Source organism: Chenopodium album, chromosome 18 (genome assembly GCF_948465745.1).
Source record: "Chenopodium album chromosome 18, dcCheAlbu1.1, whole genome shotgun sequence".
In the NCBI taxonomy this organism is placed as follows: Eukaryota; Viridiplantae; Streptophyta; class Magnoliopsida; order Caryophyllales; family Amaranthaceae; genus Chenopodium; species Chenopodium album.
Genome location: NC_137851.1, coordinates 669588 through 693281, shown reverse-complemented (window position 1 = coordinate 693281; position 23694 = coordinate 669588). Strand labels below are relative to the sequence as shown.

General features: G+C 35.3%; 3 protein-coding genes across 3 annotated transcripts; all 3 read right to left on the bottom strand.

Moving 5' to 3' along the window:
• On the bottom strand, nucleotides 1–5465 carry LOC145592556 (uncharacterized). Its single transcript, XM_081649054.1, has 8 exons — nucleotides 5301–5465; nucleotides 3981–4065; nucleotides 3819–3887; nucleotides 3466–3578; nucleotides 1084–1195; nucleotides 856–999; nucleotides 561–735; nucleotides 1–363 (listed from the first exon to the last, which is right to left on the bottom strand). The coding sequence occupies exons 1-8, from the start codon at nucleotides 5350–5352 to the stop codon at nucleotides 238–240; spliced, it is 876 nt and encodes a 291-aa protein (XP_081505180.1). The 5' UTR covers nucleotides 5353–5465; the 3' UTR covers nucleotides 1–237.
• Nucleotides 5466–6528: 1063 nt separating this feature from the next.
• Nucleotides 6529–10301, bottom strand: LOC145591090 (protein PHOX4-like). Its single transcript, XM_081647482.1, has 3 exons — nucleotides 7719–10301; nucleotides 7344–7581; nucleotides 6529–6956 (listed from the first exon to the last, which is right to left on the bottom strand). Exons 1-2 carry the CDS (start codon nucleotides 9820–9822, stop codon nucleotides 7433–7435), a joined length of 2253 nt encoding a protein of 750 aa, XP_081503608.1. The 5' UTR covers nucleotides 9823–10301; the 3' UTR covers nucleotides 6529–6956; nucleotides 7344–7432.
• A 2440-nt stretch (nucleotides 10302–12741) lies between these two features.
• Nucleotides 12742–19686, bottom strand: LOC145591089 (calcium uptake protein, mitochondrial-like). Its single transcript, XM_081647481.1, has 7 exons — nucleotides 19111–19686; nucleotides 15890–15957; nucleotides 15123–15346; nucleotides 14883–14966; nucleotides 14487–14700; nucleotides 14102–14398; nucleotides 12742–13365 (listed from the first exon to the last, which is right to left on the bottom strand). Exons 1-7 carry the CDS (start codon nucleotides 19535–19537, stop codon nucleotides 13150–13152), a joined length of 1530 nt encoding a protein of 509 aa, XP_081503607.1. The 5' UTR covers nucleotides 19538–19686; the 3' UTR covers nucleotides 12742–13149.
• Between the last annotated feature and the right edge of the window lie 4008 nt (nucleotides 19687–23694).

Genomic DNA, 23694 nt, shown 5'->3' with positions numbered 1-23694 from the left:
TAAAGATGAAGAATTGGCAATCAAATTATGAACCCATCTGAACAAAATGCCTTCAGGACAACTATTTTTGGAGAAAGTTTCATTATTAATGGACTTTTGATCTACGGTACAAATGGAAAACCAAGTTTAGGCTTTGAAGGATGATAATCAGAAATCAAGTATAGACAGGCAGACAGCCCTTCAAAGCAACTAAAATGCATATAGCAGCCTAGCAGGAGATAGATAGTCCTTGAGGTTTCAAGGTTCTACCTTGGCTGCTGCTGAAGCATAGCTTACACTACTGTCTCTCATGCTCTTGCATTGGCTTGACTGTTCATACCGCAAAAATTTAATCTTTATCTTCGTGGCAGAGTTCATCAACATCTGAAAACATAGAAGATGGAAATTATATGAGAAAGTAAACAGTGAAGTGGTACCTCGAGCATTAAGACTGCCAACTTAGCTGTAATTATACGAGACGAAAAACAACTGCCACCAAGCTGAAGTAATTAAAGAAGGCAAGTAAACAAATATATTGGTTCTTAGTTGAATTCAGTAGAATACTCCATAATGGTACTTACATGGAGGAACACACTAATTGGATGACGACCACATATGGTGTTATCATATTTGAGTAAATACTGCTTGAATGCATCCGGATCTCCTGTTTCTATAATTTCCATCCCCATACGATCCAATGCTTCAATAGACTTGTGGATGGCTCCATGTTTCTTGTCATAGTAAGTGTAGTTGAAGCTAAAGCAAGGAAGAAATAGTAGGGGCTTTTAGTTTTCAGGAACAGAACTAAGAATATACTTAGAAAAATCTGGCATCATATCAGCCAAAGAGAAGTAAGAACTGTGTGAATGGACATACCGAGATCCCCAGTGACAGAAGTCCGAGGATACTGAGAAAAAATTGCTTGTATCATCCACGTATTTAGCTAGCAATCGGCCATACATGGCTTCACTTTCAGCACTAACAGCCCCAACTAAAATTGGAACAACTTTTACTGAATGTCTGCAATATTATTAGCAGATGGTGAGGCTCAACAAAGCAGATGGTGTGGTTCATAGAAGAGACTAACATAAACATATTAGTTACCCTTCAAATACTTTAGCAAGATAAGGCAAGTGCATCTCCATGCTGTGCTCAGCCTCATCAACCCGAATATCCATCATTTCAAACTCCCCAGTTGCCTTAAGCTCCTCAATGACTGGTTGAATAATAATAATAAAATAAAAAAAGGATACAAGTGAATTCTCTTCACAAAAGCAAATCATGAGGTTTTCCATACAAGGAAATTTGTAGAAGTGGGAAATAAATACACGCCGTTCCTTGAAACCATCCCAACGAATCAATTAACCATAGAATACTAAAAAGATGGTGTCAGTGAGCTTTCCTCATTAAAAACTAAGAACCTCTAACAGTTCTACTTACCCCCTCCCCCTTTCTCCGCACACACACACACACACCTTTCATAAGATTCACAAAATACACGTGAGGGAAGTTTAAACCAACACAATTACCATTCTACTTCCATCAGTCCATGAAAGCAAGTTTCTGTTGCTAAAAGAATCTACAAATTATTCTCCCCCTCCCACCCCCCCCCCCCCCCCCAAAAAAAAAAAAAAAATGATGACTATAGAGTATTAAATCAATCAATCAATCAATCAATCAAAGCCTTAATCCCAAAAGTGGGGTCGGCTAACATGAACCAAATTTGATTATTCCGTGTAGTCATCAACATAAATCTTTCTCCTCCATCCCTTACGATCCAAAACTTCATCCTCACGTAAATCCATGCACTTCATATCCTTCCTCACTCCTTCCAACCAAGTCATCTTTGGTCTCCCTCTTCCTCGTTTAATCCCTCCATGGTCCCACTCTTCCACTCTTCGCACCGGTGCACCCTCGGGTCTCCGTCTTACATGTCCAAACCAACGCAGACGATTTTCCCTTAATTTATCTACAATGCCCGCCACACCTACTTTCTTGCGAATAACCTCATTTCTGATTCTATCTCTTAAAGTGTTTCCACACATCCACCTTAACATGCGCATTTCCGTAACCTCCATCTTTTTAATATGCTCTTTCTTAGAAGCCCAACATTCTGTACCATAGAGCAACACTGGTCTTATGGCAGTCCTGTAGAATTTTCCCTTCAACTTTAAGGGAATGCTGCGGTCGCATAACACTCCCGTGGCCGCTCTCCATTTAAGCCACCCTGACTTAATCCTGTGGGTCACGTCTTGATCAATGTCACCATTCTTCTGGATGATCGACCCTAGGTACTTAAAACATTCACTCATGGTCAAATCCTTTCCATCCAAACTCACCACTTCATTGCTTGTCCCCCTCTGAGTGCCAAAACGACATACCAAATATTCAGTCTTACTCCGACTTAGCTTAAACCCTCTAGATTCCAACCTTTGCCTCCATTGCTCCAACTTGACATTAACCCCATCCTTAGTCTCATCCACCAAAACGATATCATCTGCGAACAGCATACACCATGGAACCTCATCTTGAATTGGTCTAGTTAATTCATCTAGAACCGTTGCAAAAAGAAAAGGGCTTAATGCAGACCCTTGATGCAATCCGATTGTAATAGGGAAATCTTTTGTCAACCCTCCGCATGTCCTCACATTTGTTGACACATCCCGATACATATCCTTAACTAGGTCTACATACCTTCGTGGGATACCTTTCTTCAACATTGCCCACCAAAGTATCTCTCTTGGCACCTTGTCATATGCCTTCTCTAAATCAATAAAGACCATATGAAGATCTTTCTTCTTTACCCTATAAAACTCCATCATTTGTCTTATCAAATGGATTGCCTCCATAGTAGATCTCCCAGGCATAAAACCAAATTGGTTATCTGAAATGCTTGTGCATGCCCTCAACCTTTGTTCAATCACCCTTTCCCACAACTTCATAGTATGGCTCATAAGCTTAATTCCTCGATAGTTAGAACAATCTTGAGCGTCTCCTTTGTTTTTATAAACCGGGACCAAGGTGCTCTTCCTCCAATCTTGTGGGATCCTTGTAGCCGTCCATATCTTGTTGAAAAGGTTTGTTAACCAATCAATACCAATCTTACCCAAACACCTCCACACCTCTATCGGTACCCCATCAGGGCCAACCGCCCTATAGAGTATTAAATCAAAATTTTATATTTTAGGAGATTACAGAAGGTAGCATATATTTGATGAAATACTTCCTTTACCAAAGGACTTTTCCCTGCTTCCAGAGAGAGCAAATAATAACTAATCTATATGTTCATGAAAAAGTTTTCGAGAAAATCACCCAACACTTCAATGAAAAAAGACACCCTGGATAAACAACTTAAAGCAAAGTCTGACAATTGATACCAATTTTCATCACAGTTTCAAGAAGACATTTACTTCAACCAGTTCAATCACACTAGAAGAGACAATGGAATCAGAAAAGAAAGAGAATATATGTAAGGCTTGACCATACCTTCCAAATCAATAGGCAGATCTCCAATAGGAGTCTTGTAGACAGTGGCTCTTGAAAGAGCACATTTTGGAGTATAGTAGTGATGTGAGGGGCCCAAAATGAACACCCTTGAACTGGATCAACGCACATTTTTTTTAAGTTAAAAAGCCGCACATTAAATAGTAAGCCCCCTCACCACCACCACCACCACCACCACCACCCCAAAAAAAAAGCATTAATGCATAATAACATAACTAGGCTGTTGCTCTCATTAATCTGAAAGATTTAATTCCCTTTTCCGTATAATATAGGTATATAGCATTAAAAAAGAGGTAATGATACATAACAATTGAGTTTTGAAGAAAAAAACTCACATGCTTGTGGGGTCTATGTTGCCAAATGCATAAGCTGCAGCACGGCCCGAATACGAATATCCTGCATGCCTGGTCATATGGAAGCAATTCCTAAAGTGAGGATTATGTCCATCACAGTATTTAATGTCATTTAAATGAGGGTGAAACAGGAAAAAGCCTTACGGGGCAATAACACCTCGTACATCAGAAGATTTGCTAAGGCCAGCTTCATTTAGCCACCCTTCAAGTTCTTCAGCTAATTTGCTAGCTGAATAAGAGACATAAAAGCTGCTTAGAAAAGATGAACACTTTAAAGACAAAAGGATGTAAAAAACTTTAAACTGCAAGGCAAAATTATAGAACCAAAAAATTCCAACTGTACAAATTTATTTCATTCTTAAAATCACTGCCCTACTGATGTTCTGGGAAATAGCACACGCTTAATTATGACGGAAATAACAATGGACGATGAAAAATACCTATGTCATTCATACCCCTCATGTAGAATGGTCTATCCAAGTTACAAGACTTAAAACACTAGAAAGGAGGGGTATGATATCACCCTAGAATAACTAAACTTGACCCTCTCCCCCCTAAAAAAATGAATGGCTAAGTATACTTCTCCAATAAAGTTTAGACCTATAACTCTATAAACAAATCTCACTAATTACTCCAAACACCTAGAGTTAAACCACCAGCCAAACAAAAAAATTAGTCTATTTGAGAAACACTTTTGTTTAAGCATATCTCCCGAAATATACATACATGTAATGTAGTACATTCTATAGCCACCATTATTTTAAGTTGGACCCATTTGCTCCAAGAACATATCTTAAATCAGAGAAATTAAGCAATATTGAGGAAATTATAGCTATTAGTAAAAGCAGTTCGCGGTGTACCCATGGTCTATAACTCTATATATGCATGCAAGTATGGAACAAGCAATTAAAGCTGACTCAGTGGACTGGAATCGAAAATTCAACTTAAACTCATCACAGAAAAACAACTCAACTGCACTAAAATTTCTCTTAGGTTTAATAAACAAATGTTTATCACAAGCATTTTAAGCATTAAATATATCCTGCAAATCCAGGACAATCAAAGACAAGCAACAACATTCAAAACCCTGAACTTCAATGCAAGCAATCCTAATTCAGCAATTTCAGAACAAAGTTTTTCTTGATTTCTCAAATGATCCCATATAATCAGTTTTTATACCCTTTATCATATTAAGTTTTCTTTATAATTCAATTGTATGCACTTCGTATCACATAGAACCAATTTTCAGATTCCATATAGCCAAAACACCCAAAACAAAGAACATCAAAATATTTAAAATCAATGAACCAGATAAATATTTAGTCAAAATCAAGTTTTTACCTTTACTACAGCTTTATAGCATTAAAGTAAAGAAGGGGACATTGTAGAAAATTGAAATTTTTAAAAATAACTAAAAAAATCAAACAACAGAATATGAAAATGAAGAAAAATGAAGAAACATACAATTGTTGGTGTACCAAGAACCAGCGTGAGAAGCTCTTCTTGCTATCTCCATTGCCAAATTCAAGAGGAGAGAGAATTTGGGGATGAATTGGATTCAGAAAAAAGGAAAAAGTAGTGAAGATTACAGATTCTTCTGTTTGGCTTTTTGATTGATTTTAATAGTGATTCCTCTCTACCTATATCGATTCTTCTCTTCAATTTGCGTTTTTGTCCTTTTAACCTTTTATTTTACTTCATATTTTTTAGTAACTTAAATACGTACTCCGTATTTAAATACATACTCCGTATTTAAGAACTTCATATATCTGCAACCTTAAGATTTAAAAAATAATAGTTCCTCAAAAAAGATTAAAATAATAATAAATAATAAAAAAAATATTAAGTCAATCAATAAGTATTTTTTTTCGAGAGAGAGAAGTCAACAATTATCAATCGATAGGTTGGGAATTGCTAGAATAAGAAATGATAGAGTGAGAAAGTCATTAATATCTCAACACATGCCATTGTCAAAAGATGAGAAAGTTAAGAATAAAAAGAGGAGGGAATTTGAATTTTAATCCAAGATAATGTGTTGGGATATTAGTGGCTTTCTCATTTTCTCATTTCTCATTCTAGCAATTCTCGGTTCCGCTTAGCAAAAATTAGTGTTAAGTTTGGTAAAGTTTTAGTTAAATGGAACGGAGTAGATTTAGAAATCGTAAAGGAGATAATACAATCAAGGAAAACAAGAAAAGGTAGAATAAAAAAAAGAAAGTATAAAGTTTTTATAAAAACAAAATTTAAAGAAAACATCTAAGCACTAGGAATATATTTTGTGACAATTATGAATATATTTTGTGTACGGTTAGCTAATTTGATTCGAGTCGGTTCTATAACTTCTATCATAGCTAATCTTAAGAACTAGGAAGTAGGCTACATGTATTTTTTAATTGGTTATTAATTTTGAAAATTATGACATATCCATGCTATTAATGATACTCCATAATATTTAATTATTTGTAGCTTATATTACAATTAGCCCAAAAAAAAAATCCTTTTCTTAATAAATGAAGGTGCCTAGGGTTAAAGTTGATATTGGAATGAGCCGAACTAGACCTCATGAGACCTGTCCACCTAATATCGAACCGAGAATGAATCTTAATCCGAGCCGAATCTAATGATCTAATTGAAGCAATCATGTTTGCACCTCTTTTTTCTGATCAAAATCATTAGAAAATGGTTACATGAATATCAAATAAATAGCATAACATTAAGTGGAACCCTTTCACTTATACATTGTTGCAATACAATTAACGGATCATCTGTAATTGCTATGTAAAACCAGCAATATGACAATGAATGACAAAGAATAACACCAAAACCACTGCCAATATCCTATATGCAAATCTTTCATGAACAACTTTACAAATTACAATCTTGGTAGTATGCAAATAAGGCAACAAATTATCTATAAAGCACAAAAAAATTATCTGTGACACTCTTCTGTAATCTGTAGTCCTGTGGGGAAACAGCAAGCTTTTGAAGAAAATGAACTGGCACCGCAGCTCGACCACACTTCAATTACAACACCAATGCTATGACAGATGCTTGTATACGCTAATAAGCCAAAAAGCCATGGACATCAACATTAATGTCCCGCTCCTTCAGAATAAAAACCTACAATGACAGTCGTGTGACAATATTGAACAAAACCAAATTGCACATCAGTAAAGCACATATAGTCAGTACGGAAGTCATGTAGAAAAGAGCATTTCAAATGAAAAAATTTATTAATTCATATCCCTAGTTCCATGAGAAATTAGAAATTTGATAGTCCAAATGCAGTACAATCAACTATACGTGAAAGTGTTATGATTTGATATCAAAAGCGCCATCAATCAACTTACATCATCAAACAATTCTTAAAGTTTCCTTTTAAAAACAAAAAAAAAATAGTTTAACATCCTTGGTGAACGCCAAGTAACTAAACATGGCAAGTTGAAAATGGGAACAGGGGAAGTTCAATAGGGGGAAAATAAAAAAAATAAAAAGTTGAGTCGTTACCTATTCTACTAAGTAACAGCAGTCAGCAATGGGATGCCATGCTGACCTACTTTGCCATATCCAAACATGGCAGATCTTTACCAACACACTCAAAGATGCTCCAAGATGTGATGGATTTTAGGAACTCGCCGGCGAAACAATGGCTCCAATCTGTTAGATGGAACTCCAAGCTGCCACCGTTTTGCATCATACATCTCATTCCATGCCTGAACAATTTCATCAATTTTGAATTCCAGACCTACAGTCATAGCAAAAATATAATTATAGCTTACGTCTTCATGTTCAAAATAAAAGCTATTGTTATTACACATCATAGAAATAAAGTAAAATAAGATGCAGTTAATCAAGGAGCAAATATATTCAAGAAGTATATACCTGCTGGTGCAGCTTGGTTCGAGCAATGGTTCTTTATCATAACAGTTATATCTGTATGAGAAGCGCCAGCAAGTTCAAACTTCTCAACTGCAACCTCTAAACATTCCTCCCAAGATGGTAAACCCGACTTGAACTCGACAATAGAGCGCTCGTACAGCAATGTGCCCCATAGAATGTATATTTGTGATCTTAAAATTGAAGCCTGTTCTTTAGCTTCATCAGCAGATAAATCTCTCAGCAAACCATCCAATCCCAATTTCTGCAGCTTAGCCTTGTACTTTTCTTCCTTGGAAAGTCCATTCAAACGTCGCTCCTCCATTTCCTCCCATATCTGCATGCCTGCTTCCATGCTGTCCTCAGCTTTATTATAAAGAAGAAGAATCTCCTGAGTTGCACCAGACTCAAGATCAACCAAGTCCCTTTGCGCATAATGCCAGCAAAGCTTAGCTAGTTCAAACTGCTGCTGCCCAAGAGCAAGGTGACCTTCGTAGAAATCGGGTTTTATCTTAAGAGCTTCTTCGTATTTCGAGCAGGCCTTTGTGTACTCCTTCTTTGCCCACTCAAAGGCTGATTTAATCTGTGACAGCATTGATTCACCAGAAGGATCCTCTGATAAAGATACCTGCTTCCTTGCCTTGGACATATGAACATTGCCCATATTGAACAAGGCCAAAGCTGCCATTTCTTGAAATTTATCAGAAGCGATATCAAAAAGTTCTTGTGCATCTTCACTTGAAATAGTGTCTTCTATTGCCTCTGAATATATCTTCATTCCAATCTCATGCTGGTCCAAGTATGGATCTGAATCGAATCCAGCATGGTTTTTGAAGAGCTGAGCAAATTGGATAATCCAACTGTCAATAGAAGTTGTATCCTTTTCGCTGTCACAAATTTCTGATTGCTCACTCTTTACAGCATTCCCCTTAACCTTAGAAACCTCCTCACCATCATAAGTAGGTTCTTGGTCAGGGCTAACTTCTGAAATGTACAGCCTGAGAGAGCCATGTGGATCCCCCGACCCTTCAGCTCTCCTCAATTCTTCTGTAGTAGTAATAGTGACCAAATCACCTTCTGAATCCCTATATTTCACGAGAGAACCCTCCAAATTCGGAAATCGGTCACGGACAACATCCCTCATCAAAAACACATTACAGTTGATAGGTAATTGAGCATATCTTATATCATCACCATAAACTAACTTGACAGACCTTGAAATAGCTTTTGCTTCCTTAACCATAACTTTCTCTTGAACAACTTCCTTATCCTCAGACTTTGGCACATCCTCCTCAACCTGTTCACGTTTTGACCTGGCATGCACCTTCTTCTCCTTAAATTGCTTACCAATTGACTTATGTCGCACCTTCTTCTCCACAACTTGTTCAGGTTTAGGCTCATCCTCTGCCTTCTTCACCTCAACATGCTCATCTTTAGCATCCTCACCTCTCATATGCCTCCTCTTCTTCTTCGACGACTTCTCTTTGGTCAACTTCTTCTCTTTGGTCAACTTCTCCTCTTTCGCAATCTTGCGAGAAGGTGTACTACTAGGGGAAAGTGTGTGTTCAATAGCAATAGCAATTTCCTTCTCATCCAGCTTAATACCCCTCTCTTCCATGGTCTTCTTCAGGCTATCACTAAGCTCCAACGCGGTCTGGTTATTAGGCTCCATACTCAACACAATACACACATCCCTCCAAGCCAAATCCAGCCTATTGAAACCCTCAAAACACTTGGCCCTCCTTAAAAAAGCTTTGGTATACTTAGGCGCAACCTCTAATGCCAAATTACACTCATTAATCGCTCTCGGGTATTCACCTAAACCCATTTGCATATAACAACCAGCCATATTTGTCCTCAAATTTGCTACATCTATATGATTACTAGGAAGCAATTTAAGGGCCTTTTCAAACTTCAACATAGCCCCTTCATAATCATGTTTTTGATACAACTTGCTACCCTCTTCCTTAAACTCCTGTGACATATTAATGAAGATTGCTGTATCTTCATCAAATGCTTTTGAGCTTCTATCAGAACCCTTGCTCGGCTTCGCCGCCGAGCCCCCTTGCTTAGGGGTTTCAGGTTTCTTCTTACCAATAGGCTTCCCCATCACTAAACAAATTATTCAACAACTAAAGCAATACCCAATACCCTAATCAAGATTTTAATCCAAACCCAAATCCCAAAATCAATCAAAAATACCCAAAACCCCAGAATCTAAAACTGCCAAAAATAGCAGAAACTAAACAATCAGAACAACAAAATTAAAGCTTGAGCTAAATAAACATGAACAATTAGAACAATAGAAACTATAACAGAAGCTCAAAGCTATAATAACAGATTTCAGGAAGTAATTAAACAGGGGGTTTTTGGAGGGAAAAGAGGAGAGAAAATTACAAGTGAGATAACAGAGAAGCAGCCACCACCGGTTTTGCAGAAGGTAGGAGAAGTAGAAGAATTCAATGAAGTGAATAAAATACAGTTATTTTTGTTTAGGACAACAAATAAAAATGAGATTTTTGCTATCTGGGTGGTAGGAAGAAAGTATAAAGAAATGGGAATTTAATTTATTTGAGCAATAAAAGACCAAAACTTGAAGCCACTTAGGGTTCTTTCTTCCTTCAACAAGAAATGTCAACGAAACTAAACAGTTGGACCCACGCGAACTGTTAATGCGTGTGAAAACTTCATCTCTTTGATTATCGAACATGGTTAAATTGAATTTCATCAACATCAGTAGCTTAATGCCCTTTACTTCTTCGATATATGAGTAATTTTTATTGCTACTCCCAAAGTTCCGATTCTCTGTTTTCTTTCAAGCTATCCTTATACGAGTATGTTGTATGTCATATTCACCATTATATTATGCATGCATAGCGCATAATTCCCTATATTCTCTCTAATCCTTAAATGTACGTATGTTATATTTATCGTTATATTATATTATTATGCATGCATAGCGTATAATCCCCTATATTCTCTCTAATCCTTAAGTAAATTTTTTTGGGTATATTATGTGAATAATCCCAACTTTAAATGTTAGTTACTAAAACGATTCCGATTATAATGATGTACTCCAACATACATTGTAAATTTCCTAATGTTTTTACTGTCATTGTTTAGAAATTTAAGTGGCATATACTGGCATCTTAAATGACAGCTTAAATAAACAACATTGGCTATAATAAGTAAGAAGATGTGTCACGCGCCAATCATGCAAACAACCATGAGTCCATGAATGATGAAGCCAGAGTATTGGAAGCAACTTACAGCCTAATACTACAACACAATTTCCCCACATTTTTTAAAAAAAAATACTTTTGTTGTATTTGGGTTTGGTGTGGATTTGAAATCCAAATTTCAGCTAAACCTTATGTTTTTGGTCCACTAGTACCGACATTATAAATCACTAATAACCCTTATAAAAAGGAGGGATTATAATTAATATAATACATTTGTACTCTGTTTTTCTCCAAGTTATATTTACTTTTTGTCTTTTCACAATAAGGAGTATATACAAACTTGATTAAAACCATTGTTTTGAATTCCTATGAAGTACATAAAGAAAAATATACTAATATTGACTAAATTTTTTTAGAAGACAAATTAAATTAGGTTAAATGATATTGGATTCTGCATAAGATATAGTTTTACAATATTAACTTTTTTAATAGACGATTTAAGTTATAAACAATCCGCTTATGCATTCGCAAATGTAGGAGTCAATTAACAAAAGAGAGTATATATAATTAACGAAATCCCACCACCCTATGACATAAGAAGATAATATATGGTCTTATATTTTGATTTTCTAGGCTTTTATTATGACATATTTGGTGAATGGTATAGCCCAACTCATAGCTCCACCACAAAGGATATGAAGAATTTTTGGCAAAAAAGTAGGATACCCAAACACCAAGCTGTCTCTATCAATTTGCCTTTGCGTGATTACCTGTTCAAGTATTGCCCATTTTCTAATTATTTTATTTTATGCTGTCATTCTCACTTTATGTTGGAAAGATCTTGTTTTTTTCTTTTTAATTAAGTTTTCCAAGGATTTATCAAGAGTATTAGGTATCTTATTGAGTTTTGAACCTTTGACTTGGTCTACTTTATTTTATAGCTAAGTACTATGAGTAGTTTCATAGATTTGTCATTAATTTCACTTGGCTAAAATTCATTAAAATTTAAGTGCATAATTAATAAAACAAACATTTTCTGTAAATGGGTTATTTTCAATTAATTTTGACTAATTTTATACGAAATTGCAAGTGTATGAATAATTCTAAAGTATTTTGACTAAATTTATCTTATTTGAAATATTTTTTGTTCGAAATATTAAGATAAATAATTTAATTACGTAGAACACAACCAATTTACCATTAACCGAAAGGAGTAGTCGTCATTTACATATGGCACCACAAGACACAAGGTCAACTAAATGAGAAAGTTGACCACTAAACATTAAGAAAGACAAAGACAAGGACTTTGACAGGGAAAACAACTTCATCTTCATCTAGCAAGTGTGACAAACTATGAACGAAAATTATTTTGTACATTAGACCGATTCAAGCTATTACTATTGATAAGGAAAAAAGGATCATCAAAATGTCCATAATTTCACTGTTCAAAAATAAAATTGATTGGTATAAGAGCAATTTAATTACACACTGTGTTGTTCTAAATTATTTTGGTCATTTCAGCAGGGGTGTTTCTAAAGGCATTCTAAACAATAAAAACCCTAAAATTATAGAGCATAAATGGAATAACTTTAAAATCCAATACGGAGTACAATGTAATTTTAATCCGCCTTTACTTTTAAAGTACTCTTAATTTTACTAGTCCCTCTGTAACTGTCTACGAAATATTCCCACAAAAATTTTAGAGACAGATTATTTGAGAATAAAGGAAAATTTTATAACCATAAATACCCAGAAATATAACAAATGCCAAACAATATATGAATATAATAGTATATAGTCTATATACTTATATTTATATAAAGCCATCAATTTATATGGCTCAGACATAATAACAGTCGGTTGCTAAAACCCGATTGTAAGGGAAATACGTGAAACAAGATACACGAAGTATCTTAATACAACTAGTATTCCTATGAACAAAATATACAACCACCTGAGTTATGATGGTATAGTCAAGTATCGTCAGGAGCTATGATTACTTCATCAGATTACAAGTTCACAGCTGCATATAGTCTATTTATCTATACTCTAGATCCGTAGTTGAAGGCAGGATGAGGTGATCGCCTTCTCCGGATTTACTGTACCCCTCGACTAACTATTGCCACTTTCTTTCAACAGTCAGACAGATCAATGAGGCTAGCTTCAAAGTTTCAAACTTCCAAATTTGCTACATCAGGTTCCTATATCATGGAACTAAACCGTCATTATGTGTTCCCCGAGAATTAAGTTCCAAATCAGGAAAATAGCCGAGAGAAGGAACAACTCTTTGCACAGTTCCGGCAGCATGACAAAAAGCCAAATATTCCTGTCTCGGTTGGTTGGGCAATATCTCTCTCCCGTCTATGCATAACTCTCAGGAATTCTTCAGCACACAAGTTTCCATCACGGTTTGCATCAAAAACGTGAAATATTATTTCCACCACATTGTCATTGAGATAAACACCACACACCTGGAATCCCAGACCCAAAAAAATTCATCAAAAACTGGAAAAAGGAAAATAGGTTACATATATACTCAATTATGTCACTTCGGGCATCAAGACCATGAATCAAGTTTGTCATGCCTCGGTAGTAGTAGTTGACAGGTTTCCTATTTATTCTTTGTTATGCCGGTTGTAGTTTGGAAGATGAGGGTTTGGCATCCATGCCAATGAATAGGGTCTCTAGAGGGTTGTATTTGAACACTGGCAATAGTCAATACTACTAAAAGTAGGATGACTTCAATTCCATGACTCCTAACTCACAAATTCCTCATCTAAGTCAAGAGTCAGTACTAAAAAGCACTAAATCTCCAACTAATCTAATGCTGGTAGGCTACATTACACCAAAAAATGTGTCAAACATAACACAACATTACCAAAGATGCAGGAGGCCCAAAAGAACAATTGCCAAATAAAGATAGCTTAGCAATTGATATTTGATAGCTTAGCAATTGATCTTTGATAGCTTAGCAATTGATCTTTCTCTAGCAGTACTAGTAATGATTTTAGCGTAACCAGACTGCAGGCAGCACATGTATATTGTGGCATATCTTGTGCATTGTGCTCCAAAAGAAGACATTGTATATTAACTAATTGAACATTTTCTAATTTTTTAGGATTTATATTTGTGTTCACAAAAACTAACAAAGAAAATTTTACGAATAATCCAACTTTATAATAACAACAATATTCAGGAATGCAATACCTGAGATGCAGCTCGTTGAAAGTCCTTTCTTGTCAATAAACCATTTACTTTACCATAAGCCAATAAGGCCAAAGCAAAAGGCTCAAGCTTTGTACGCAGTTCTGCAAATTTGCGGAATTCGTCTTCTGAAATGCGTGTACTCTTAAGTTGTGGGTCATTGTCTAATTCATCAACCCGTTCAAGCAACTTGTTTAAATGCCTTATGTCAGCAGAAGCAACCATAGAGAGAGCAAAATCCTTGGCTGATATGGTCCCTTGTGATCTATAATCATAGTGGGAAAACTCTAATCTCACAATCTGCAAAAATGATGATTGGTCCATTTCATTACTCAAAAAAAGAGAGAAACGTAATGGAGAAATGCAGATTCATAGACAATGAGCTTACTTCGTCATGTAATTTTCTTAAGAATCGGACAAAGTTGTCATATTGTAATGGCATTTCACCATTCTCACCAAAGAAATACTCAACTAAGCCTCCATTTTCGACAGAGCCTCCAAGTTTAAAACCAGGTCTAAGTCCATCACAATGACTAGATCCTTGCCTGTTTTGATTTCTCATCAGAGCCATAACTTTTTTGAATTCATCCCTGTCAATTTCTCTACAACAAAACATGTACACAGTAAATATTCTAAATTCCAAAGTAAAGAAAACGCATAAGACAGACTGTAAGAGATCTGGAAAGTTTTATGATCGGAAGAAATATGTGAAGGCCATGACAGGCTTGACAGCACAGAAAATAAAAATGATAGAAGAGTGCCATGCAAAATAACTGACACACACCCATTTTTATCAATATCAAACATCTTGAAAGCCACGGAGAAGCTTGATTCCGGGATGCTGAGTAGGGTGACAAAAAAGATGTACCTGAAACAAAGACATCTCGGATCACTTCGTACACATCTTGGATTGAAGAATTGGCAACAAAAAGAGTACATGGACTGAAAACTAACTTCTCCGACATAGATATAAAACAAAACATACTGAGAATTCATACACATTGACTATTACCAAGCAACTCACTCTTTAAAAGAAATTAGTCCATCATTGTTCACATCAAAGAGCATAAAAAACTCAGAAGTAGGACATCTTAGCTCGCCAGGACACCTCTCCCCTGAAAGAGACCCATCTCGGACCAGACCTGATTCAGATGGGGGAAATACAGCGACAACAGCTCGCATCAAATCTGCCGGTGTCATCAGTATTTCTCCTTCAGGTCTTTGAACTGATGCAAAATACTCAAATACCTTCACAAAGAAAAATGAATTTATTAAAGTGCAGAACACGCTAGATAGTGACATTGGCTAGTCTTGTCAAAGCTTCAAAATTATAATCAACCAATTATTAGTGTTCCTGATATGGGCAAGAGGCCTCAATGACTTAGTACAGGATATTGTATAATGTCAATCGCAAATTAAGAAATAGCCAAGGTCGATGACTAAATCCTTTCTGAAGGCATAAACAACCATAGATTTAACTTAGAAGGAGCAACAGAAGCCACTCATGCACACATTATAGCTTACCACATTACTTTAAAGACCCCAAGTAGCTGCTTAAAAGATTTAAAACCATGTTTCTATCTCCTAACATCAAAATCACTAATCAGAAGTGAAAGCTTCCATAAAGGGTCTGGCAATTTTTACCAAGTAATTCAATGTAGTCTATATTAGGACATTTGGAAGTTTGGCTTTCTTCTTGAGTCCAATATGCAAAGTAAGAACATAAAATAAGAGCGAACTTACAAAAAATGTAATTATAATAAATAGAAGCACATAAGCTTTTATAGATACCTTCTCTGGAGGACTTCGCATTCTTATACGTTTTTCATATTTGAAAAAGACCTTCCTCCTAAAAGCATCTGCCAGAAACAAAAACATATACAGGAAGCTTAATGAACATCAAAGGTGCTAAACATATTGAATTTTTTTTTAAAATTAGGGAAAAAAAAAAAAAAAACACAGCAACAATGCTACAAAGAGGACAAAAACAATATTTGCATAACTAGTAAGAAAAAACTAAAGAGGTGCATAAGTGTGCTGATCAGCGACAAAGACAATATTTGCATAACTAGTAAGAAAAAAGTACAGATGTGCAGAAGTGTGCTGATCAATGACAAAGACAACAATGTAACTTGTGCAAATTTCTATTTATTCGGCCTTCTGAAGTTCTTAAAAAAAAATTACTTGAGATTTACGTGAATCACGACACCATAAAATTGTTAATATATGAAATAACACAAGTCTAACGAAAAGGCATAACAGTCCAGTGTCAAAATTTCAAGTGGACAAAGTATCTCACATATATAGCATACTACAAGTAGATCATAGTTTGAAAGGAGACAGACTCTACAGGGGTAAGATTGCATACACCTGAGTACCTAACACACTCACAACTGACCCACAAGACAAGAACCACTATATAGGTATTGGGATAGTGCTGTTATTGATGGGGTAAGAAAGCCTTGAATTTCTAGTATTAGCTATCAAATACACATTCTATTAAATTTCCAAGCATAACTTAAAAAAACAAAAAAGAAGAAGAAAGTGGCAGTAATCGAACAATGCAAAACTCATTGCAGTTCCAAGTGTAAGGCTAAGACTGAAAGCAAAAAAAAAAAGAAGATAGTGTCAGTAATCCAATAATGGAAACTCATTGCAGTTCCACAAACCCACGGAAAAATAAATGCACCTAAAGAGAGTGTGTTCCATAGTTGGAGAAAGTTCGAAAGCCGTTGTGAGGAGGATATAAAAGGCTGTTATTGTAGTCGCGACATACTATACAAACTTCAAAGGCAGGCTACCAAAAAATAACATTGATTAAATGTGTAATGAACTGAGATCAGTCACACAGCAATACCAATATAACAGCAAGAATTTCTGATTTTAACTTGTAAATTAATAAAGATTGAAGCTTTGATACTAATAGATAATGGTGAAAGGATTACAACCGATAGTGTTAATAGCTTGAGGCTACCACTCTCTAAATAGCTTGAGGCTATCAAACTCTAACAATGGCTTGAGGCCATGAGTCTCACTAGGTTTCCCTAATACAATTTCTGCCTCCTTTCTCAATATCTTTCTTCCCTTCTTATAATTACATTCTCCCTCCCTAGGATGATTCTAGACTGAGTTCTTTTGTCTCATGTGCACAAGTGGCATCTCTTAGTACATTGCCTATTTACCCTTCTTATGTACTACATTTTATCACTATTAACAACTAAACTATCTGTATTACCCTTCCCTTAAGATAGTTCATTACAAAATGATATAGAAAAAGAATTTTCCAAATATAATAATGGAGGTGCAAATTGTTCGGGTTCAGCTCTGAAAAAAATATATATAATTCCAATGAAGCAGTTAGATTTGCAATTCTATCCTTTGTCTACAATTGATTTGCAGCTTAAGCTACTCATTCTAAGAAGCAGGTCCAGTTAATTCCTCTTGCAGACACAAAATAAAAATAGCATTGAAGATTTGAAGTACAAGAAACAAGAGTTCTCCAATCAACCCATTTCCCAGACGCCCAGACAATAACTTTGCTTTACAAGTAGGAAAAAATGTACTACCCATTACCCAATTGGAACAACCTTGCCCATGTTCATTTCGAGGGTAGAATATCAAATGCAAGTTTTATACTATAATTACTCAACAAAATTAAACAGCTATGATTTACCATAAACAAGAACTGAACCTAGTTTCAGAAATCATACAAGAAAGTGGAGCAGGAAAATGGTGTGCAAAGATTTCATTTTTTCGCCATGAGCAATCTACATAAGGGAGCAGAAATTGCAAGAGGTGGGATACAAGAACAATAACATTGAGTTGGCCAACAAGTACACACATGTACCGCAATTACCAAAAGCCATTAAAAAATGGTGGGTGGCACTAAATCATTAATACTGATGGGTCTGCTATTTGGAGTTTACTAGCTGCTGAAGGTGGAGGTATTATTACTGACCAAGATGGGTTGTTAAAGACTTAAAGTCTGTTTTCATAGCCAAATTTGGTTCTTGTAATGCACTCACGCTGAACTCAAGGCCCTTGCAAGGGGTTATATCTTGCTTGGATTCTAGGCTATCAAAAGGGTTCTAGTAGAGCTAAATAACATATACCAATGCCCAATTCACATGTATAATACTGAGGATGTGCATTGCGGTGAAGTAATGCACAAAGTGAATTACTGCACGATGTTAGCCAGTAAGGAATATTCGACTATTTGATTAGAGAACACCTTACACCAATCGTGAGGCCAACAAAACAGCTGATTGATAAACCAATAAAAGAGTGGAAAGCCGTAAACAAAAACAAAATCCATTATAACTCAGTTACATAGATCAGTTGTTCCAATTCATACACCTCCCTCTTATTGTCAGGAGTCAGGACATTGCATACTCTTAAGTTCAACTCTTTAACACATCTTTCGCAATGTTCTTGAAACCACAAACATAGTTTCCTAGATCAACCAACATTAGTAATTTGCATACCACATTGCAACAAAAAGTAACAATTTTGCATTCAAACACAGTTCAACCGCGGAATCTTCTCCATTAGATTGTATTCTCTCCTTTTCCTAAGACATTCATTTTGCAAATCATACCCAATTGAGCATATGGCATTTTCAAATAACACAATTCAATCACAATTCACAAAGACACATCCACATTATTTATGAAACCCATATTGCACTATAACATATCAAACATAACAAGGCCAATTTCACCTAGCATCAAGCCAAATTCTACAAAACAAAACAATAACCTACAATTCGACGTGGATACCAACTACCTTAGTCGGTTAAAGTCTCGAGGGTGGTATTCAAAACCTCGGGGTTGAATCCAATCTACATCATTGCCTTTGCTACTCCCTATACACCAACAAAAAAACAAATAACCTAGAATTTTTCACCTAATCTAGATAAACATTCCCAAATAAAACATTAAGCAATTATGCATCATAATTCATATGGAGTAAATCATAACCTCAAAATCAAAAAGAAAAAAAAATAAACATACCCGGAAAAAGAAATCTGGAATTCTTCAAGGAGAGAGAACGAGGAGCAGATTCCAAATAAGAAATCGAAGTAGCTTCTGTGGGAGCAGATGGCCAATCAGCAAAAACTAACATTGATTTTCCTTTAAAATAATCAAAAAAAGATGATGGAAATGAAGAATTAACATTTTTAATATCATTATCAACAACATCATTATGATTAGGCGAAATTGGGTAAAACAAAGCCCCCAAACTTGATCCAACTGCAATTCCAGAAACCAATTTCAGAACCCATGATTTGTTGTTGGTTTGAGAGGAAGATGATTGTGGGTCCCCCTTGATTGCGCCACTTGCTGCGGCGGAAGAGAGGTGGCGAACAGGGAGACGTTGAGCTGAAGATAGAAGATGAATTGATGGTTTTGATGTTCGTAGAATTGAAGAGGAAGACATTGTTGATGTTTGATGAAGGTTGCGATAATGGCGATTGATCGGTGGGAGGTAGTTGATTCAGAGGAAAATGAAGATGAATTGATGAAATGGGTTGGAGTTTTTATTTATTGAGAGGTTGACTATTAGACCACAGAATTTGTAAAATTGCAACTGTGATTCTGTGAGCCAAAAACAACTTGCAAGGTAGGTGTAAACCGTAAAGTTTTAGTGGTGCACCCGGTTAAAATAAAAATACTCCGTACTTTTTAGTTGCAACATTGTTATTTTCCCGTCTCTTAAGCAATTTTTTTGAAAGAGAAATAAAGAGAAAAATAAGAGTGACTCATATGGGTAAAAGAGAGATAAAAAGAAATATGTCAAAAATAAGAAGTGTTACAACTAATTAACAATATCCAAAATACGAAAGTGTTGTAATTAAAAAGTTGCTCATATGTTCTTTTGGATTAGATAGTGAGGATAACTAAAAAAATAATACGAGTACTCTGAGTTACTCGTAAGTCTGAAGATAACTAAGGGCATGCTCTGATTTACTGAACTGAACTGATTGGAGCTGAACTGAACTGCTTGGAGCTGAATTGAATTGAACTAAACTAAACTAAACTGAAATGAATTGTTTATGAGAGAAGGAAATTAGGAACTGAACTGAACTGAAATTAAGTTGAAGAGAACAGGCTCTAAGGTGGTTAGAGATTCTTTCCGATTGACATCATGGATCGATTCTTGTGTTTTTCTAATTTAGGATCTATTGGACATCTGAAAATCAAATTAATAGAACACACCTTTAGAGAGAAGCTAATACTTTGTGTATATTTATTTAAACGTGTGTAATTGATAGTCTACAATTCCTTTAACTGTTGTATAAGTTTGATCAGATTTTTTTTTTTTTTTTTTTTTTGGTGTTTCACCCGATTCACCCTTTGGGCTAATTTGGATCCGGGGATCAGTTCTGGGTAGTTAGGTTCCAGTAGGGCTGGACAAAACTACTCGAAAACCCATTCCGTTACAGTTTCGAAAATTAGGGTATCCGATCTGATTACCATAACGGTTCGGGTACCCATTTCGATAATTTGTTATCGGATATGGTTATTGGGTATTATTTTAAAATTAACGGTTACCCGTTCGGATCCGATAAGCAATTATGACTTCTTTTTTTCCTACTTGAATCTATTTTTCCAACATTTAAACTCTTACCTTACTTCATAATCACTATATAATATCAATGACTAGTAATATTATTAATAATTTGATCAAGATCATGTGGTATTGTTGTTAATTAGTGTTAAGAGATATCATAATAACTAATTTATTAAGTTTAATTATTACTATTGGATACCTTATTGGGTACCCGATAACAGATCCAAAAATCCGGGTACCCGAACTTATCGGTTCGGTTTATAGATATCACTTTTAGTGATATTGGTTATCGGGTAGCCGAACCGTTAGTACTAACGGTACGGGTACCCGTCCCATGCTCATCTCCCAGTCTCCTCCCAATTGTTGTTGCGGGGATCGAACATGGGTCCTCTCTATCAAGTGTAGTCCCAATCACCACTACACCAATAGCCAATTGGTTGATTGGATTTATTTTTAAGTGAGTTGTTGATGGCTTTTAGTGATAAACTTGGCAAGGCTAATAAGTCGCCATCTATCACATGTCAATTAAAAAGTCTATCATTAAAGATTATGCGTTGCTTGATGGGGTTACCATGAACTATGGAGACACCACGACTATGGTAAAGATAATCTAAAGCAAACACATCAAAATCATCAACTACATTACATGATTACATTAAGTCCAAGTCTTGCCAAATATTGATGCTTAATTATTCTATATTATTTCTCCTTTCTTTAGTTAAAATAGCTTCTTATATACATTAACATTTGTGTCGAAAAAAGTATATGCATTAACATTTTATCCATTACACACTCATGAGTTATTATGAGTCGTGTGACAAATAATATCTTAATTTTGTATGTGATAGATAATAACATTTGTTTTACAATCTATGGTAGGTAATTTGTTATTGGTAATTTAAAAAGCAGTAAGAAATTTGCTAATCCCTCGAATTACAAGGTGGTAAAAAAAATTTTTAGATATTTACAAATTACAACTGATTATATGACGGTAGGCAAAATCGTTAGGCACTAATGCATTTCTTGTAGCAATGGATAGTTGATAGAGAACCACATATATGATCCGCAAGCTAAGGAGCTTAGAAGCCCAAATCACAAATTAAAGGAGCTCAATTGCCTTACATTTCTTACCTCATTTATGAAGGAATTCAAAGTAGTGGCTGTTTTCACCATGAACAATCAAACATTGACTTCTCAACCACCACAACTCCTCCTCATCACGTAGAGTACGGCAACATAAAATACCCATTCCCGAAGTATCATGTAGTCACGTAGCTTTAACTCTTTTAAGGCAAGTGGTTAGCACACAACACGCTAATGACCCTCGCTCCTGCACCATACATGATACCTAGGACATCATAACTTACATGTCAGTGCAACAATCAAGGAGGGGAAGGGGATTTCAATATTGCAATTTGTGTGCTGAACAACAATTTTGATTTTTGGTGACTCCAATCAATAAACTACTTATTTATTGTATTCAAAATAGTAAAGAGTCACTCATATTACTACTTAGTTTCACATTAAAATATTGTAATTAATTCTTTCTCATACCAAATTTGTAATTGAATATAATCACCTTTTTAGTTGAACATTTCTTGCATTTGACGAGAAATTAGCACCCTTTGCCTTTTTCTTTTGTTTTTGATAAATAGCACCCTTTGCCTTTGTAGAGCTTGAATGGCCAATTAATTACCCACCACTCTAAAGTTAAGCCACATTTACATAAGTTAATAATTAACTACTTCAAGTATATATCAATGTCGATTTCAAATAATATATTAAAATCATTATAAGTCATTCTTTTTTTTCTTTCTTCTTCAAAATTAAACGTTAGGATTTTAAAATTCAAATGATGAAAACAAAGCAAGAAGTTTGTAGTTAGTTAGAAATTTTGAACTCCAGTACAAAGGTTGATACACCAACCGTATATTAGCTTTAGAATCTTCTTTTGACATGCACTTAAAAAAAACCTAACGTATAATTAAAGCATGAGTTTCATAATACATTTCATTAGATGAAAGAAAGTCAAATCCGTGGGGGGAGCGTATATATTGACTTGCTGACTTTAGCAAAATTATAGTTTAGTCATGATATTTAGAATTACATCCCCTTGACCCCACATGTATTCGAATGACTCCTCCATTGATGGATCATTGCTTTGATTTTAAGCTCTTGGTAAAAAAATATAAGAGACGAAATTTTGTATATACTGCGTATAACACAAATGTAGGATTTATATAATTATTATATTATAAGTAGCTAATATGTTAATAACATAGAGCTAGAATACAGTTGTAGTTCTCTAGCTATGATGGTGATGGTAATTGATTTGAGCCCTTTGACTATGAGGATGCATGTGTATGTTGGTGACCTTGGTGTAGGTGGTGCAGTGTACTCCGTATTAAAGAAATACAAGAAGATGGCTCTTGGGGGGTGGTTGTGTTAGCATTAGGGTATTGGTGGCTTTATTTTATTTGATATTCGAAAAACTTTGAAATAAAGATGAATTATCAAGTAAACAAATAAACAATAATAATGACATAGAAGCGAAGTTAACATCAACATTTATAACTTTAATTTGTTCATAATCACGTATGTTCGAGCTTGTAATTGAGCATATGTTAAAAGACTTGTCTTTAAATATGAACATTATTATAGTAGTGCTAGTAGGCCTGCTAGCTGCATGCACATAAACATATACTAGGTATATTATAGAATTTGTATAGATGGAACCAATTCTTGAGTAAAGAACCATTCAATTCAATCAATTGCATGTATACATACATGCATGCTAATGCCTCTTCCAATGAAGTTGAATAAGCCATGTCAATATGTCGTAAATGCATCCCCCTAAATGGCTCTAACCTTCCAACGACCGCTCCATCCTCAGATCACTCGAGCTCTATTACTCACATTCTTCCATGCCTCGGCCCTGCAATTTGTAGACTGAATTTTGTCACCCTCCCTTTTTGATGTTGGGTTTATATTATGATGATTGAAATTAAAGTTGGTCATCAATA

Coding starts and splice junctions, on each gene's coding strand:
- LOC145592556 (XM_081649054.1), bottom strand. CDS start 5,352: ATGGAGATAGCAAGAAGAGCTTCTCACGCTGGTTCTTGGTACACCAAC. Junction 3,888..3,980: donor GTACGAGGTGTTATTGCCCC/GTAAGGCTTTTT, acceptor CCATATGACCAG/GCATGCAGGATATTCGTATT. Junction 3,579..3,818: donor AACATAGACCCCACAAGCAT/GTGAGTTTTTTT, acceptor GCGTTGATCCAG/TTCAAGGGTGTTCATTTTGG.
- LOC145591090 (XM_081647482.1), bottom strand. CDS start 9,822: ATGGGGAAGCCTATTGGTAAGAAGAAACCTGAAACCCCTAAGCAAGGG. Junction 7,582..7,718: donor GAACCAAGCTGCACCAGCAG/GTATATACTTCT, acceptor CTATGACTGTAG/GTCTGGAATTCAAAATTGAT.
- LOC145591089 (XM_081647481.1), bottom strand. CDS start 19,537: ATGTCTTCCTCTTCAATTCTACGAACATCAAAACCATCAATTCATCTT. Junction 15,347..15,889: donor TGCGAAGTCCTCCAGAGAAG/GTATCTATAAAA, acceptor TTCTTTGTGAAG/GTATTTGAGTATTTTGCATC. Junction 14,967..15,122: donor GGACTAATTTCTTTTAAAGA/GTGAGTTGCTTG, acceptor TCTTTGTTTCAG/GTACATCTTTTTTGTCACCC.